Genomic DNA, 14,627 nt, shown 5'->3' with positions numbered 1-14,627 from the left:
ATCTGTAAGCTTCTTTAGTGCAATAACATTTTTTTAAAAAAGGAAATCCCACTGTGATTTATTCATTTGGTAATGTTGCCTTTTCTCTTTTTTCAGGAGGCTGATTACAGAAGATAAAATTCCAGACAACACACAGTGGATCACATGGTCACCAGAGGGTCATAAATTGGTTAGTGAGTCTCTTCTGTTTTCGGGAAAAAATAATGACTCAACGCTCTCATATGCAGAAGCTACATAACCTGACACAGAGCAGACACTTAGGAAGCAAATACTTCAACATCAAAGATAGTGTTATTGCCTAAAATAGCATTTTACTAGTCTAACACAGTAAATAGGATTCCTGAAAGTTTCTGAACTACTACTGGAGAATTTATTATTGACTGGGAAAATACCCATTAAAATTTTAATTTCTCTTGTATTCAGTTTGCTGTTGTTTGCTTATTTGTTTGTTTTGGGGGGTGTACCTCCTTCCTGCTGGTTCTGTGACCTTCTCTGTGTCCCTATAGATATACTTTCATGTTCTTAATGCTAGGAGAATGTCAGAAGTGCAAAAGAATTTGAATAGGAAGACAGGATGTTCATTTGTAGACAGAATTCTCCCTCCCAACATCGAATACACTCCCTCAACTCACCTCTCCCAGAATGCAATGGGAAGCCGACATTATTCTGTAGAAATGATCAGGCTCCTGAGTCTTCACAGGCACTCCAGCATTCAAACAGTGGGGTTTGTGAGCTGAGCTGCTTCTTTTTAATATATTGAGTGTCCTTAGAATTATTTGGAGTTATAGCTTGTATACTTAATGATTTTTAAAATGTGAAGGGTGGGTCATCTGGGTGGCTCATTCAGTTAAGCGTCTGCCTTTGGCTTACGTGGTGATCCTAGGGTCCTAGGATCCAGTCCCGCACCAGACTCCCTGCTAGGTGGGGAGCCTGCTCCTCCCTCTCCTTCTTCTCCTCCCCGTGCTTGTGCTCTCTCTCTCTCTAATAAATAAATAAGTAAAATCTTTTAAAGAAATAAATTAATTAAATAAATAAATGTGAGGGGGTAGTGAATGACTTTATCTTGCTGAAATTGACTAACCCAAGGTAATCATTACATTGACATGTCAATATTATTTGAGGATAAAACAGTTGATAGATATCTTTTAACTCCAGAATAAGATATGTTATAACAGGTTATTACTCACCAATCTGTTTTTCTAGGCATACGTTTGGAACAATGATATTTATGTTAAAAATGAACCAAATTCAACAAGTCAGAGGATCACATGGACTGGAGAAGAAAATGTAATATCCAATGGAATAACTGACTGGGTTTATGAAGGTAGAGATTTTAAAGCTTTTTCAAATTAGAAAATTTGTAAGTTTTTTTTTAATAGTTAAACATTTCTCTTAAAATGGAGAAATTCAATGGCATTCAAAATAAGTTGCATTTTTTAAAAATGTCATCAAATCTCTTTAGCACTCACAATACCAGGTGTCTCCCAGAACAAGGATTTCTTAACAGTGGCTAGTTTCCCTGATGTCCTCATTGTCTCTCAATGCCTCTATTGTCTTTAGTCTCCTCCTACAAAGGGCCTTTCTGTATAGGTAGCTTTTCTGCTTTACTGGGGCATAAAAGCTTGCAGATTAACATCAGATGTTTCTCTAACTGGGCCTACCTAACCCAGAGTTACTAAGGAAAGCTAAATACTCCCACAGCATTCCAAGAGCTGACAAAATATTGTCTGGAGGCTGGGGAATAGAGGGGGAAGAAAGCATCTGTTTTACAGAGAATTTGTGTTCATTTGAACTTGGACAAATCATAATTTCCTGTTTTTAAAGCAGGAAAAAATAATTAGAAAGTCTTCTGAGGGAAAATCAGTAAAAATAAAAAGAACTAAAATTATTAAAAAGGATTTTCTCTTTTAGGATAGAGTTTAAGACAATATTAGAAAAACATTTTTCGCATCTATAGCTGCCAAGGTAAAAGGCATTTTGAGGCTATTCCAGACTGTTCACAAAGTTGCCTAATGCTTATTAAGTTCTCATCCTATTTCATCTTCTTATTTCTTCCTCATAGTTTAAAAAAGAAAAAAAAGAGTTTTTCTTCATGACTTAATTTTGGCTCTTACCCAGTGCAAGTCAAGTTCAGTTAAATGACTAATATTATAACAACAACAACAACAACAATCACTTTAAAAGAAAGATAAATCCCCATGACCCAGAAAAAATTTATAATGAAATTTGCTAGCACTTGTCACTTAGCAATTAAAAAACACTTGCTGGACAGCACAGCACAACCTGCAGGACCCCCAAAACAACCTGGATAAGGCTTCTTCCCAAAGCTGCAACTAGACCCTTCCTCGAAACATCTGAGTATCTCTAGGATGAGAACACACCTAACACTATTAGTCCTTTCTTAGGTAGATAAGAGCTGGAAAGATCTCATTTTGTGTGTTGATGACAAACAGAAGAATGGCTTCCCAGTTCCAGTGTGGGTCTGTTGCTAAAAAAATATAGGACTTTGGTTCCTCTGGGGAACTTCCTATAATTGGTTTTATATACTTATGAATGATCCATATTTGGAAAGAGCACACTTGTGTCTCCATATATGAGTTCTATCTTCCCATGGAGCATCTCCACTGCAGCCATGAATACTTGTTGAGTATAAGCTGAATGAGTAGATTTTGAGAAATTATAGGTTCATAAGTAAAAGAAGAAAGAAAGTTGCAAAGGCCAGATGGGGCTTTCTGCCACATCCTGGAAGGACACTCACACAGCAGCCTACCCTCTGGGACATGTGTCCCCTGCCCTGCCCCAGAATCCCAAATTACTTTCTTTCTCAGTGTCTTAACATTTTCTTTGTTTTCTTTCATGATTTTTAAATTATTACTTTAGTTAACAAGTGTCTTCTTTTGTAAAAAATAAGAATACTTTATCTCCTGGTTTGAAGTGAATCCCATGACATTCACTCGAAAGTATGAGTATAGTTTATCTAACAAGAAATGAGAATGAGAATTTTGAGAGGGAGGATGAGGAGGGTTAGAGAAAGAAATAAGCTTGGAAGATGGAGCACTCCTCGCCCTATGGTAGCTGGGCTGACAGTGGGGGTGTGGGTAATTCAGAGGGTGCCAACTACCTATGAAGGTGCTATGTCAGGTTCTAGAGACACAGGGAAAAAAAGCTATCCAATAGCTGCTCTCAGGGAATTCAGCCCCGAGCGGGAGACACAGAGGTCAATGGGTAATTCTCATAGAGTGAATCAAGGGACCTATTCAAGGGCAGACACTAAGTCCAAGGGAAGGTCAGAATAGCCGGACTGGCAGGTATCACAGGCTATCGCAGGTGAGGGAGGATCAGGGTGTGGGGGAGGGGGTGCCACAGACACTTGTGCTCACAACCAGCTTTGTATCAGAAAGCACTGGAAATCTCTTCCCCCCCTTTGTTTTTCTCCCTTCTCCCTACTATTCGTTCTCGGAATTTGGAGTTTGACTAGAAGTACTTTTATAATAATGGTTTTAATACATTCCTGTATGGAAGGATATGTTCTATGTATAATTATAAAACAATATGTTCTATATTACCATTACCAATCAAAACATAGATATTACCTGCTACCTTTACTTAGAAGCAATTTTAAAAACCATAATCTTGCTGTAATTGTATTCATTTTATGTAATTTGCATCTTGATCTTAGACTGGAAACCAATGGGTAGAAGCCACAGGAAAGAGACATCCACTCATTATCTGAAGAAGTTCTCGGTAGAAACCCCTAGACTCAGAGTCATGGGCCTGTGTCATGTCTTATCTCTGGCAATTCATTCTCTTTCTCTCTAAGCCCGTCAGTTGCCTTGTCTGTAAAATGGGATATAAATAGAATAGACTCATCTAGGCATCTTTGTAAAGACTAAATTAGATAAGTGTTTTGTAAATTCTAAATTACTACACAGATGAAACTATGACATAGGTAGAAAACAGATAAAGCCAGAACAGGCTGCCTTTCCCAGTAGGTTTTCTGTTACCGGAAGAACTAAAATAGGCATGGAAAGACGTAGAGCATGGAGGTGAGAAGCATGGATTCAAACCAGACAAGTCTAGATTCATTCTTGAGTCAGTCAATTATTGGCCATGTGACTCTGGGCAATGACTTCTCCTTAAGCCCACTGCCCCTTTCTCACCAGAGGATTACCAGAGATCATAGATGTTGGTTGCATATCAAATCTACCTCATGGTGGTTAGCACTCTTTAAATGTTGGGTGCTCATCATAGTAATTATTACGCTGTGTTACTGTTGTTATCATTGTTACTGTTACTGCCACTACAATTACCGTTATCATTATTATTATTGAAAACCAGCATTTGGAAGACACTTGTAAAGAGGCCTCAGGAATCAGAAAAGTGATGGGGACAGATGATTTCCTAACTCTAAGACTCAAGTTTCTTTACTTCTGCTTCTACCTTCCCCCCTCCTCCCCGACAACAGAACATGAGGTTCTGTAGATTAAATCTGCATAAAGGACTAGGAGTATCCATTTGGTCTGCCTGAACCCTCCATGAAAGAGATTTTGGCATTTTAAGAGCCAAAAAATGGAAGTCCCATGAGGAGATGCCATAATAAACATGGGAAAGAACTACATTTGCCAGAGAATGAGAACGAGTCCAACACCCTTCTGGAGAGCAAGACCTCTCCTTCCATTTGCCTCTCTCTTTGACCCTCTTCCCTCACTGTCACTGTAGGCAGCAGAGGAGTACGCTAACCCGCTAGAGTCTTTAGTTTCAAGGCTAAGCGAAGGAGATGTTTTTCAATTGGGGTCTCACGGAGTGCCTTGTCATTCTAAATCCATCCTTCCCACACCCTGTTTGTGCCAAGAGTAGTAAACTGTGGGCACCATATTAGTTCGATAGTCTGGAACCACACACCACCCACCAGTACCCTGTGGGCACAGTACAAACGGAGCCCAGTTGGGGAGAGTATGCTGGCATGTTGACTGTTTGAAAATTAGAAAGGAGAATCAGCCCCTTGTGTGAAATTTACTTTTAGTATGTTTTGCGGCATAAATTTAGAGGATTATAAGATAAAGAAAAAAATGTAGAGCTTATATTAAATATTGTGTGCTAAAATATTCTAAAATGGTCCAACGGGTTACTTATTTTTACAATCCAGATCTATCCTTGAAGATTTTATTTTTATTCATTTGTATTACTCTGAATTTGGAAGCCCAGCAAATGCAAAATGGTTCATTAGTTGAACTCTACTGTAATTACTAAAGCTAATGAGAACAATATTTTGAATGCCAAAGCCAATTTATCAGCTACTTCTTGTAACAGAACAATTTATGTCTTTTTTCAGAGGAAATCTTCAGTGCCTACTCTGCTCTGTGGTGGTCTCCAAAAGGCACTTTTTTAGCATATGCCCAATTTAACGACACAGAAGTCCCACTTATTGAATACTCCTTCTACTCTGACGAGTCGCTGCAGTACCCAAAGACTGTGCGGATTCCATACCCTAAGGTCTGTGCTCCTGTTCACGTAGTGGTTCCGTGATTTGATAGGAAGAGAATGGTTTCATTTAATCCTTTCCTGCTAATGAAAATATTGTCAGTCTCTCTTCAACAGCTTGCTATGATTACTCTTGCTGAAGTCAACAGCATCTGGCAATTTTAAAGTATTTTTATTATCCCAGGAAAGAGTGTGATTTAAGGTTTTGTAATTTCTCCAAAAACTTTGAGGAATGACAAGCCGAAAAAGATGGGGAAAATGCTTTTGAAAGAGGTAGGGGAATAAGAATGTTTCAGTGGAGGAAAAGAGAAGCTGTCCTTGAATCACAAGCTCCTCTTATTTGTAGAAGTTGGAATGTACCCTGGATGAGGTTGAAAAGCTCGGTTACATATCCGGTTGTATTGCTAATTAACCGATTCATAACTAGTTTCAGGGATTCTGGTATAGATTTGGCACCAATGTGAATTTCACACGTCCTGCGTTTGGAATAATGGTCTCACATCTTGGTTTGCAAGGCTGTTCTCCCCCTACGGGATGCATATTTATGAAAATCCAACAGCTTTGTTAAGCAGTATAAACCGAGGAAGAGGGGGATTTAGAAGGCAACCGGGATTCTTCACTAGTATCATAATATTAATGGCCACAGAATCATCTATAGGAAAATCTAATAGTAAATGTTTCTGCTGTAAGCAACTTGGGAAAAGGGATTTTTATTTTTACCAACTCACTCAATTTGCCTCATGGAAGAGCTGCCATTTTAGGAAGACAGAGGAAGTAAAAAGAAAAAAAAGGATCCGAGACTAAATATAGAGATGTATTTTCAGTGGAATGTTATTTTTTGATGAGTGAAACTGGCAAAAAAAAAAAAAAAAAACATGAAATGCTCTCCCTAAAAATATATTATTTCTAACTAATTTGTCAATTGAAGGTCTGTGTGTATATATAAAAAAGTTTTGTAGATTTCTGTCATCATATTGATTGTAAAGCTCAAATGTAGTGAACTTGAATTTGGAGTGCAAATGATGGCTTCCTAATTAGCGTTATTGGCTCTTGGCTCAGGTAAACTCATTTTCCTGGTGGATTGTGTCTTTGGCTGAACCCAGCGTATTCTTCCTAGTTGTCAGCCATTAGACTTTTTGCCTTCTGGAGTCAGAGTATATTTGCAAAATAATAAAATTGATTTTTTAAAAGTTTGTCCTTGTTTGCACAAAACACATTGAGTTATGAACATTCATGATTTAAACAGGAGTGCTAGGAGCTGACATGTTTCTGCCTGAACATGAAAAAGTTGCATTTCATTACTCTCTTTTATGTTCATTTTATCTGTGTTAGATTTATCTATATAGATTTTTAATGTGTCTTGTGATTATAATTTTATTGCTCTAATGCAGACACTTTTGTACAATTGTAAACCTGTGCAAAGATGTGGTATTTTTTGTTCATATCAATTCTGTTACTGTTTTTTCCTAGGCAGGAGCTGTAAATCCAACCGTAAAGCTCTTTGTTGTAAAAATCAACAATCTCGACCCAAACACCAATGCAACTTCAGTAGAAATCACTCCTCCTGATGCTATTTCAACAGGGTAAGTGTCTTGATCAGAACGTGTGGGTTGTACAGTTTCACAGATCTCAGGGAGAACATTTTAAAAATGAATGGCAGAATCAGGGGTAGTGTCCCGTGGTGTCCCCCCGCGCCCAGAAGCCCTTCATCAGCCACTCTTTGGTGAGCCCTCACTTTGTGTCTTCATGCTAAGCACAGTTACCATGATGGGGTCGCACAGTGACTAGAGCTGCCAGAGTCCCGGGAATCATGGAGCCTGCATTCAAGGTGGGGGAGGCAGACAACAACCAGGTGGACAGAAAATTGTGAAAACCATCAAAGCAGGCAAGGGGTTAGTGATGGTGGCGGGAGGACAGGCAAGGAAGCCTTCTCTCACAGGATGGCCTGTGGGCAGTGACATAAGACAGAGGGCCAGCTAGCCACCTCAGTAGCTGGGGGTTCGGCATCCATGCAGAGGAAGAGCAGGTGCAAAGGCCCCACAGGGAGGCTGGGTCTGGTGTGTGAGAGGACCTGCAGGAGGCCAAGCAAACAGAGCAGTGTGAGTGAAGCGGTGAGTGATAGGAATGAGGTCAGATCACAAGGGCTGTGCAGGTCCCCATGAGAACCGGAGAAATTTAGGGATCCTCATGACACTGACATGCCTCAGGATGTCACTTGCTTAAATAATCGTTGGTGGTTTGAAAGTCTGCCACCGCACACCCTCAGCCCCCTGTGCTTTTCCTGTAAAGATAACCACCTGGCATTGCATGCAATTTATGGCTGTGAGTTGCTTTCTATTCATTTCTGTTCATTATGTTGGTTTTCTTGTTGCTTTAAAATAATAACTAGTAGATACTGAGCACTCACTATGTGCCAGACTCGGGGCATTACTACAGGCTTTGTATTAGTCTTAGTCTTTAAAGTAACTCTTTCCAACAACTATAATTATATGCCTCTTTTACAAATAAGGAAATGAGGCCTAGAAGTTAAGAAAATGACCAAGTAGGAGTCTGTATTCAAACCTGTCTGACTTAGAAACAAGAGCTTACAAGTACTCTGCTAGCTGCCCTTCTCTGTGTGAATTCAACCGCTGCCCTCAGCTTCCTGGAGTTACCATCAGAGCAACATGGAAGCAGCCTTGTCAGGGTTGAATGCACCACATCCCGAATGCTGTAGGCTCTGCTCTGTAGTCATTACTTCATTGACTTGATTAGAAATATCTTTTTAACCTAATCATTTGGAGGAAAAAAATAAATTATCAGTAAATTTTTAAAAATTGCTTTTTCTGAGTTTGTCCAAAGGTATAAACATTTACCTGAAGGTTTTAAAATCTGCTGTGTGGCACCATCCATTCATCTCGTCTATCAATATTGACTGAGCACCTGCTGTTTACGTAACAGATGTCCATAGGGCTGAGCTACTATCTTTTTAGCACTTATGACCAAGCAGAGGATAGAATATATTCCGATAAATGACCCCAAAGGCAAATACTTCGGAGGCGTAAACAGAAGGGCAGAAACATTTTGAGGAGGGGGAGATGGGTTTTGATGACCCCAGGGATGAGAGAAAGTATCCTGGGGCATATGTGGCTTGAGCAGGAAAGAACCACAGGGCACAGCCCAGGGGGATGGCCCTGAAGGGGAAGGTAACCCATGTGTGGGGAGTACAGGCTGTCCAGGGAAAGAGCAGCAGGGCCTGGAGGGAATTCTTGGTCTAAGACCAACATCTCTCTGCTGGGAGAATGAGCCATAAGCCCCTACTCTAAAGAACCTTAGATCTGGAAGGGGCTTTAGACCTCACTCGTGGTCTACAAACTTTTGTAAGGATCCAAAGGCTTTTTTTCAAGTGAGACAGTACACAGGAGTGCAGGTCCAGAAACCAACCAGACCATTACCACTCAGGTTGCAGGCACAGGCCTTCTCCCCATCTGCTTCCTCCAGGAGTCAGGATCTTAGACAGAACCTGCAGGCTTCTAGAACACACTGAGAACAGTGCTGTGGGACACAGATAAGCTAACTAAGGCTTAGAGAGGGAAACTCTTTTGCTCAAGGTTTCACGCAGTCAGCATGGGATCTGGGAATAGGACAGAGGTCTGCACCTGCCAGACCAGACTCATCAAATAATGGGGTTTCTATGCATCGAGTGTTTCCTGTGGGTGGCGACTATGCCTGATGTCCCGCTCACATCTCACTCAATACACCGCCTACCGTGTCATTGTCATGGCCATTTCACAGGTCTCCATCTGTGGGCTCTACCCTCCTTAGAAGCCTCATCCAGGAGCTGAGCTTAGGAAACGTGCGCAAGTTCACGGACTTCATTTTGGCCCCGTACAAATGAACCCTTAAGTCATTGTTTGCGGTTCTTTATGCTGCATTCCTGGTGAGAACTGCCTCACTCACTGGGGATATTTTGTGTGAGATGTACTTTACTGAGGAGTCGTTTCTGGAAATGCCTCAGGAATGTGTTATATAGGGAATTATAAATCCAGCTCTGGTCTCTATTAACACCAGGGAGGCCGCAGTTTATGTAAAACCAGGTTCGAGCTCCTCTCTGGGGAAAATCTTCTAGCAGGCGGTGATGCCCCACTTTCTGGCCTCACGCAAACCTCCAGCGGGGCCAGGTTAATGCAAGCAAATTGTGCCTCTTCAGAAACGGCCCAGCACCTTCTGCCGTGTTTTCTAGCCATCCACGAGCTCCTGGAGTGTAGGATCGCCTGGAGTGTAGCCCCAGGAGAGTGGGGCGTGTATCTCCCCTCCTCTGCCCCCATGTGCCCATCACTCATTTTCCTCTGAGGCCACGTCCTTGCTCCACACAGCTTTGAGCAGGTAAAGTCCTACCAGAGGCAGGGAGCCTCGCGGCTGCCGTCCCTGAGTTAGAGGTCAAGAGGTCAAGATTGATTGGGCCGCTCATTTGTCTTGATGACTATGAGAGGAATTGGTGAGCTCAAAATCCTTGAGAGAAAACAACATATATTATAAAATCATAAACTCCCTACCTGCTTTATTTAGAGCCTGGCTTCACAATATTTATATTTATATTCATATTTATATTTTATATCTGGTGCCTCTCGTGCAGGACCTGAGACACAGCAAGTGCTCAATGAATATGTGTAGAATCAATGAATAAGCTTCTGTGCGGAGGGATGAGGGTGACTTTATGTGTGTGGAATGGTTTACACAGCCAGGACTGAAGACGACCCTCCAAGTGACCCTGCCTAGCAGTCCCTCTTTTCTGCCTCCTCCCAGCCATCTGCACATTCCCTGGCCTGAGCTAGAGGACTGGGAAGGGCACGTTCTACTGAGGTGACCCCACCCAACATCTGCTGATCGGCTCCGGGGACCCATCACACCCAGCGCATGACCTGCCCCACCCTATTTTTTCTGCTCCTGAGTGATGTGATAGATTAATGCCTCCTCCGAACAGTTGATAATCCTTGATCTATAAAGTAGAGATGTCAGGGTGTGGGCTTGTCCTACAGGAGATGAAGGAACCGGACTGAAACAGCCAGGAAACTAGAGACACCTCAAGACAGGAAGCCCTTCAGGACCCCATGTGCTATGGGTGCTGCCCTCTGTGACGGGCTCCCCCTCACCCCACCTATCCTTCTCCTCAGCGATCTGCAGCAGCCCCAGGAGGGCTGGCATCCCCATCAGAGCAGAGAGTGGCATGGAGCCCGGGGCCAGTACTGGCAGAACGCCCGCTTCCTTGGGTGATTCACCGAATTAATCACTCCACCGTCTGCGGTTGCTCTGAGGAGCGATTTCTCTCCAATATTCTTCTCAGTCAGTAATGCCGACCTGATGTTAAGTACCCTTAACACACCAAAAGAAACATTTACACAAATTAGGGGAATTAATGCAACGCAACAGACATTTATTACACGCCTACTGTTTACAAGGCAACGGTCACTTTGCAAAAAGAGTCTCTGAAATATGCTTGAAATATGCTTCAAGAGCAGGTCTGTCCCAGCACTATCACATATAATTTGCTTTATAGAATTCAGCTATTTAGTTTACACACATGCTGTGGGAATACATAGACCTCATAGAGTAAGGAATTTTACCCTAAAAAAAAGGCAAGAGGGTGAAGCTAGCCGACCGCATTTCCCAGAGGGACGGGTGGAGGTTCTGTATAGAAGGAGCTACTAGGAACAGAAAATCCAAAGCCAACTGGCTTAGTTTGAATCATGCCTCCCAACACTTCCCAGTGTGTGACCTTGGGCAAGTTACTTAACCTCTCTACACTTCCCTTTCCTTGTCTGCAAAACACGAACCCTAGCATTCCGACCATGTAGGGTGCCACAAGCTTTATGGTTTTATGTCGAGCACATGGTACAGTTTCTGGCACATAGTAAACTGCTCATGGGTGTGAACTCTGGTTATTATGTCCAGAAATCACTCCATTGCTTTAGTATTAAAGTCAACCTCACTCTCCTTAAAAACAACATTGTCCCAGAAATTAGAAGAGCTTATTGAATCGCTATGCCTGTCAGGAGAGGCGGTCTCTGGCTCAAGGAAGGCCAGGCTGCCTGACATTCCCTCTTCCACCCCTTCCCACCATTACATAACAATCTGTTCAGTAGAGCCTCTCTGTTTTTACAGAATAAAATCAGCATGGAGGGGCACCTGGGTGGCTCAGCTCCTGATCTCAGGGTCATGAGATCCAGCCCCAGCTGGGCTTGGCCTCCAGGCTGGGTAAGGAGTCAGCGGACTTGAGATTCTCTGCCCCTCCCCCACTTGCTCCTGCATGCATTCTTTTTAAAAAATCGGCATATAGTGCAAAGTATAGTTGATAAACCTGCTTGTTGGATTTTTCTGGTCCTAAGTAGGACTTAATTAAACCTTTCAATAAAAAGTACAATTGGGCCATTGGTTCCCTTATATAGTTTTTATGATTCACTGACATCTTAGACCGGCACGATCTTGGCTCAGGGTGGTGTCTGCAGCGCCGCTCTGTCTCCCTTTAATTCCAAACCCTAAAGAGAAGCTGTGATTAAACAGGGGTGTGTTTACACGAGGATGCAAAATGTCCTGTCCGCGGGCTGGCGAGCAGCCCATACGGAGGGTGCAGAGTACACCTGGGGCTACAGAGAGTGACAGAGAGTGTGGAAGACACAGGCTCGTGAACCTTTGATCTAGAAATGGGCAGAGCAAGTGCCAGATGCATGTGAGTTCCCTGGCAGGCTTCCCAAATTCCATTACTCTATAATTTCGAATGGGAAAGAAGTTACTTTTCTACTGCTGATTTCTGAACCTGGAGTATTGTGTATGGTTTTTATAGATAAAGCCCTTAGTAAAGGTGACCCACTAATTGTGCTAATGAGTTTTCTTCTCCCTTTGCCTGTCCTTTCCCCTGACCATGCCACTTTAGAAAAGTTTCCCATTTCTGGAGCCTGTGATCCTAATCGAGGCCATGGAGCTCTGGGCAATGTGTGCACGTATGTAAGGAGACTCCCCCCACCCCCACCCGGGAGAGAGGTACCTGATTTCCATCTGATTTACAAAGGAATTTGATCTGTGAATAAGAACCACGGGCATAGAGCAGGGATCAGCACACCAGGGCCCACTGGCAAATCCAGCCCCAGGCCTGTTTTTGTATGATCTACAACTAAGAAAGATTTTTTTTTTTTAAGATTTTATTTATTTATTTGACAGAGAGAAAGAGATCACAAGTAGGCGGAGAGGCAGGCAGAGAGAGAGGGGGAAGCAGGCTCCCTGCTGAGCAGAGAGCCCGATGCGGGACTCGATCCCAGGACCCTGAGATCATGACCTGAGCCGAAGGCAGAGGCTTAACCCACTGAGCCACCCAGGCGCCCCAAGAAAGATTGTTACAATTTTGAGTGGTTGGGAAGGAAAATCACCAGAAGAATAACATTTTGTGACATGTGAAAATTATGTGAACTTCAGATCTCCGGGTTTTGCTGGAACTCATCTACAGATGTTCGTTGATGATATATTGCCTCTGGCTGCTTTTGTGCTGCAAAGGTGGAGATAAGTAATTGTCACAGAGCACATGTGACCCGCAAAACTTAAAATATTTACTATCTGGCTCTTGACTGAAAAAGTCTTCAGACCCCTAGTCAAGAAAGTTAATCTCAAAAAGTTTTGTTTTCTCCCTTGCATGTCATAGTTCCATCCACTTTTGCAATGATTTATTCCTATCCCCAGCAAGATTCGTTAATGCCTGTGGCTTGGGCACAGGGCAGAAGCATTGAACTCTGAGAGGCACCGTTGGTCCTGTGCGTGCAAAGAGGGGTTTGCACTCTTAGGCCCTGCAGCGTGGTGGTCGTTAGAGATGAGCACCTTAAGAATGCTGATGTTGGTGCTGAAGGAGAGACTTTCCAAGAAGGCATAGTGGATATTTGAGGAAGACCTAAGGAAGTTAGAGTATAGCAGTGGTTTTAGACTGAGGGCAGGTTGAACAAACTGGGGGCAGGGTGAACAAAGTGAGGGCAGCTGGGAAATCTCAGAAGGTGTTCATGGAATACCAGACACGCAGACTGGATGGTATACAGGTTTCTCCTTTCCTCCTCCTCCTCCACCTCCTCCTCCTCCTTCTTTTTTAATATTCTATTTATTTACTTGAGAGAGAGAGCACAAGCCGGAGGCTGTGGGGGAGAGAAAGGAGCAGAGGGAGAGGGAGAAGCAGGCTCCCCGCTGAGCAGGGAGGCTAACACAGGCTCTATTCCAGAACCCTGGGATCATGACCTGAGCCGAAGGCAGACGCTTAAATGACTGAGCCACCCAGATGCCCCAGTGTATGGGTTCTTACTAAGCAAGAGAAAGGCCTGAAACGGCGAGGAGACCTTTTTATGGGAAGGTGGTTCTTTGCTGCTGGGTGAAGGGGTTTGAATCTTCTTTCAGTACTTGCCACCGGCAACGGGGACAGCCAGGAGGGGACCCTGGAGGACCCAGGAGGGGACCTTAACACAGGAGGTATCCCCACCTATAGAAGGGCGATAGTGAAGCGGTGATCCATCCTAAGTGCTCAATAAATATTAGCCGTTTGGTTTCGTGTCTGTGGAGGGAGTGCAGACAGGACGGGGTCTGTGAATGCCAAGGAAGGACAGAGCTGTTCAGGCCACAGAGAACACAACAGGACTTTCCCCTTCCACAGAATTTCAGTGTCGATTTGGTGCCGGTTACTCATTCCATTGGAGCCCGGGACGCCCTGTGAACAAGAAAGCTGCGGCCGGTGCCTCAGAGAGCTTGTGGTCAAGCAAGGAGAGCCAAGAGACAGAGGAGGGGTTGGGCACAGCCTGTGAAGAGAAGAGAGAAGGAGCATTTTAGAGCATTCAGCGTTGATGAGGAGGCTACGGCCATGGGGCCAGTCAGAAAGAAAGAGGAGAAAAGAGTCTCTTGGAATTTTTCTGACAAAAGGAAACAAAGCTTTGATCAGACAGTGGGAAAAAAAGGATTTAAGAATGATCACTCAAGATCATCGCACGGGGGGTGGGGGACTAGAGGAGCAAATCAAATAAAATAGACAATCCAGAGCAAATATTTAGGTAGGCTAGCAGAAAAGTAAATTGAGAATTCCATGCATCTCACTATAAATCAAAAGGTAGCTCCAAAAATGTTTAAAGGTATGTGTTGGAGGAAGACAT

At 43.2% G+C, this 14,627-nt stretch overlaps 1 protein-coding gene across 2 annotated transcripts in view; it reads left to right on the top strand.

Annotated features, from left to right (window-relative positions):
* Positions 1 to 14,627, top strand: part of DPP4 (dipeptidyl peptidase 4) — a 79,237-nt gene that overhangs the window by 31,433 nt on the left and 33,177 nt on the right. For both annotated transcript variants that reach the window (XM_059394079.1, XM_059394078.1), the window contains exons 7-10: positions 97 to 169; positions 1,204 to 1,324; positions 5,333 to 5,493; positions 6,952 to 7,064. In XM_059394079.1, coding sequence (XP_059250062.1) covers positions 97 to 169; positions 1,204 to 1,324; positions 5,333 to 5,493; positions 6,952 to 7,064 — 468 coding nt within the window. The remainder of the gene's footprint in view (positions 1 to 96; positions 170 to 1,203; positions 1,325 to 5,332; positions 5,494 to 6,951; positions 7,065 to 14,627) is intronic.

Source organism: Mustela nigripes, chromosome 3, assembly GCF_022355385.1.
Source record: "Mustela nigripes isolate SB6536 chromosome 3, MUSNIG.SB6536, whole genome shotgun sequence".
NCBI lineage: Eukaryota > Metazoa > Chordata > Mammalia > Carnivora > Mustelidae > Mustela > Mustela nigripes.
Note: the sequence above shows the minus strand (reverse complement) of the source record. Positions and strands in the feature narration are given on the sequence as shown.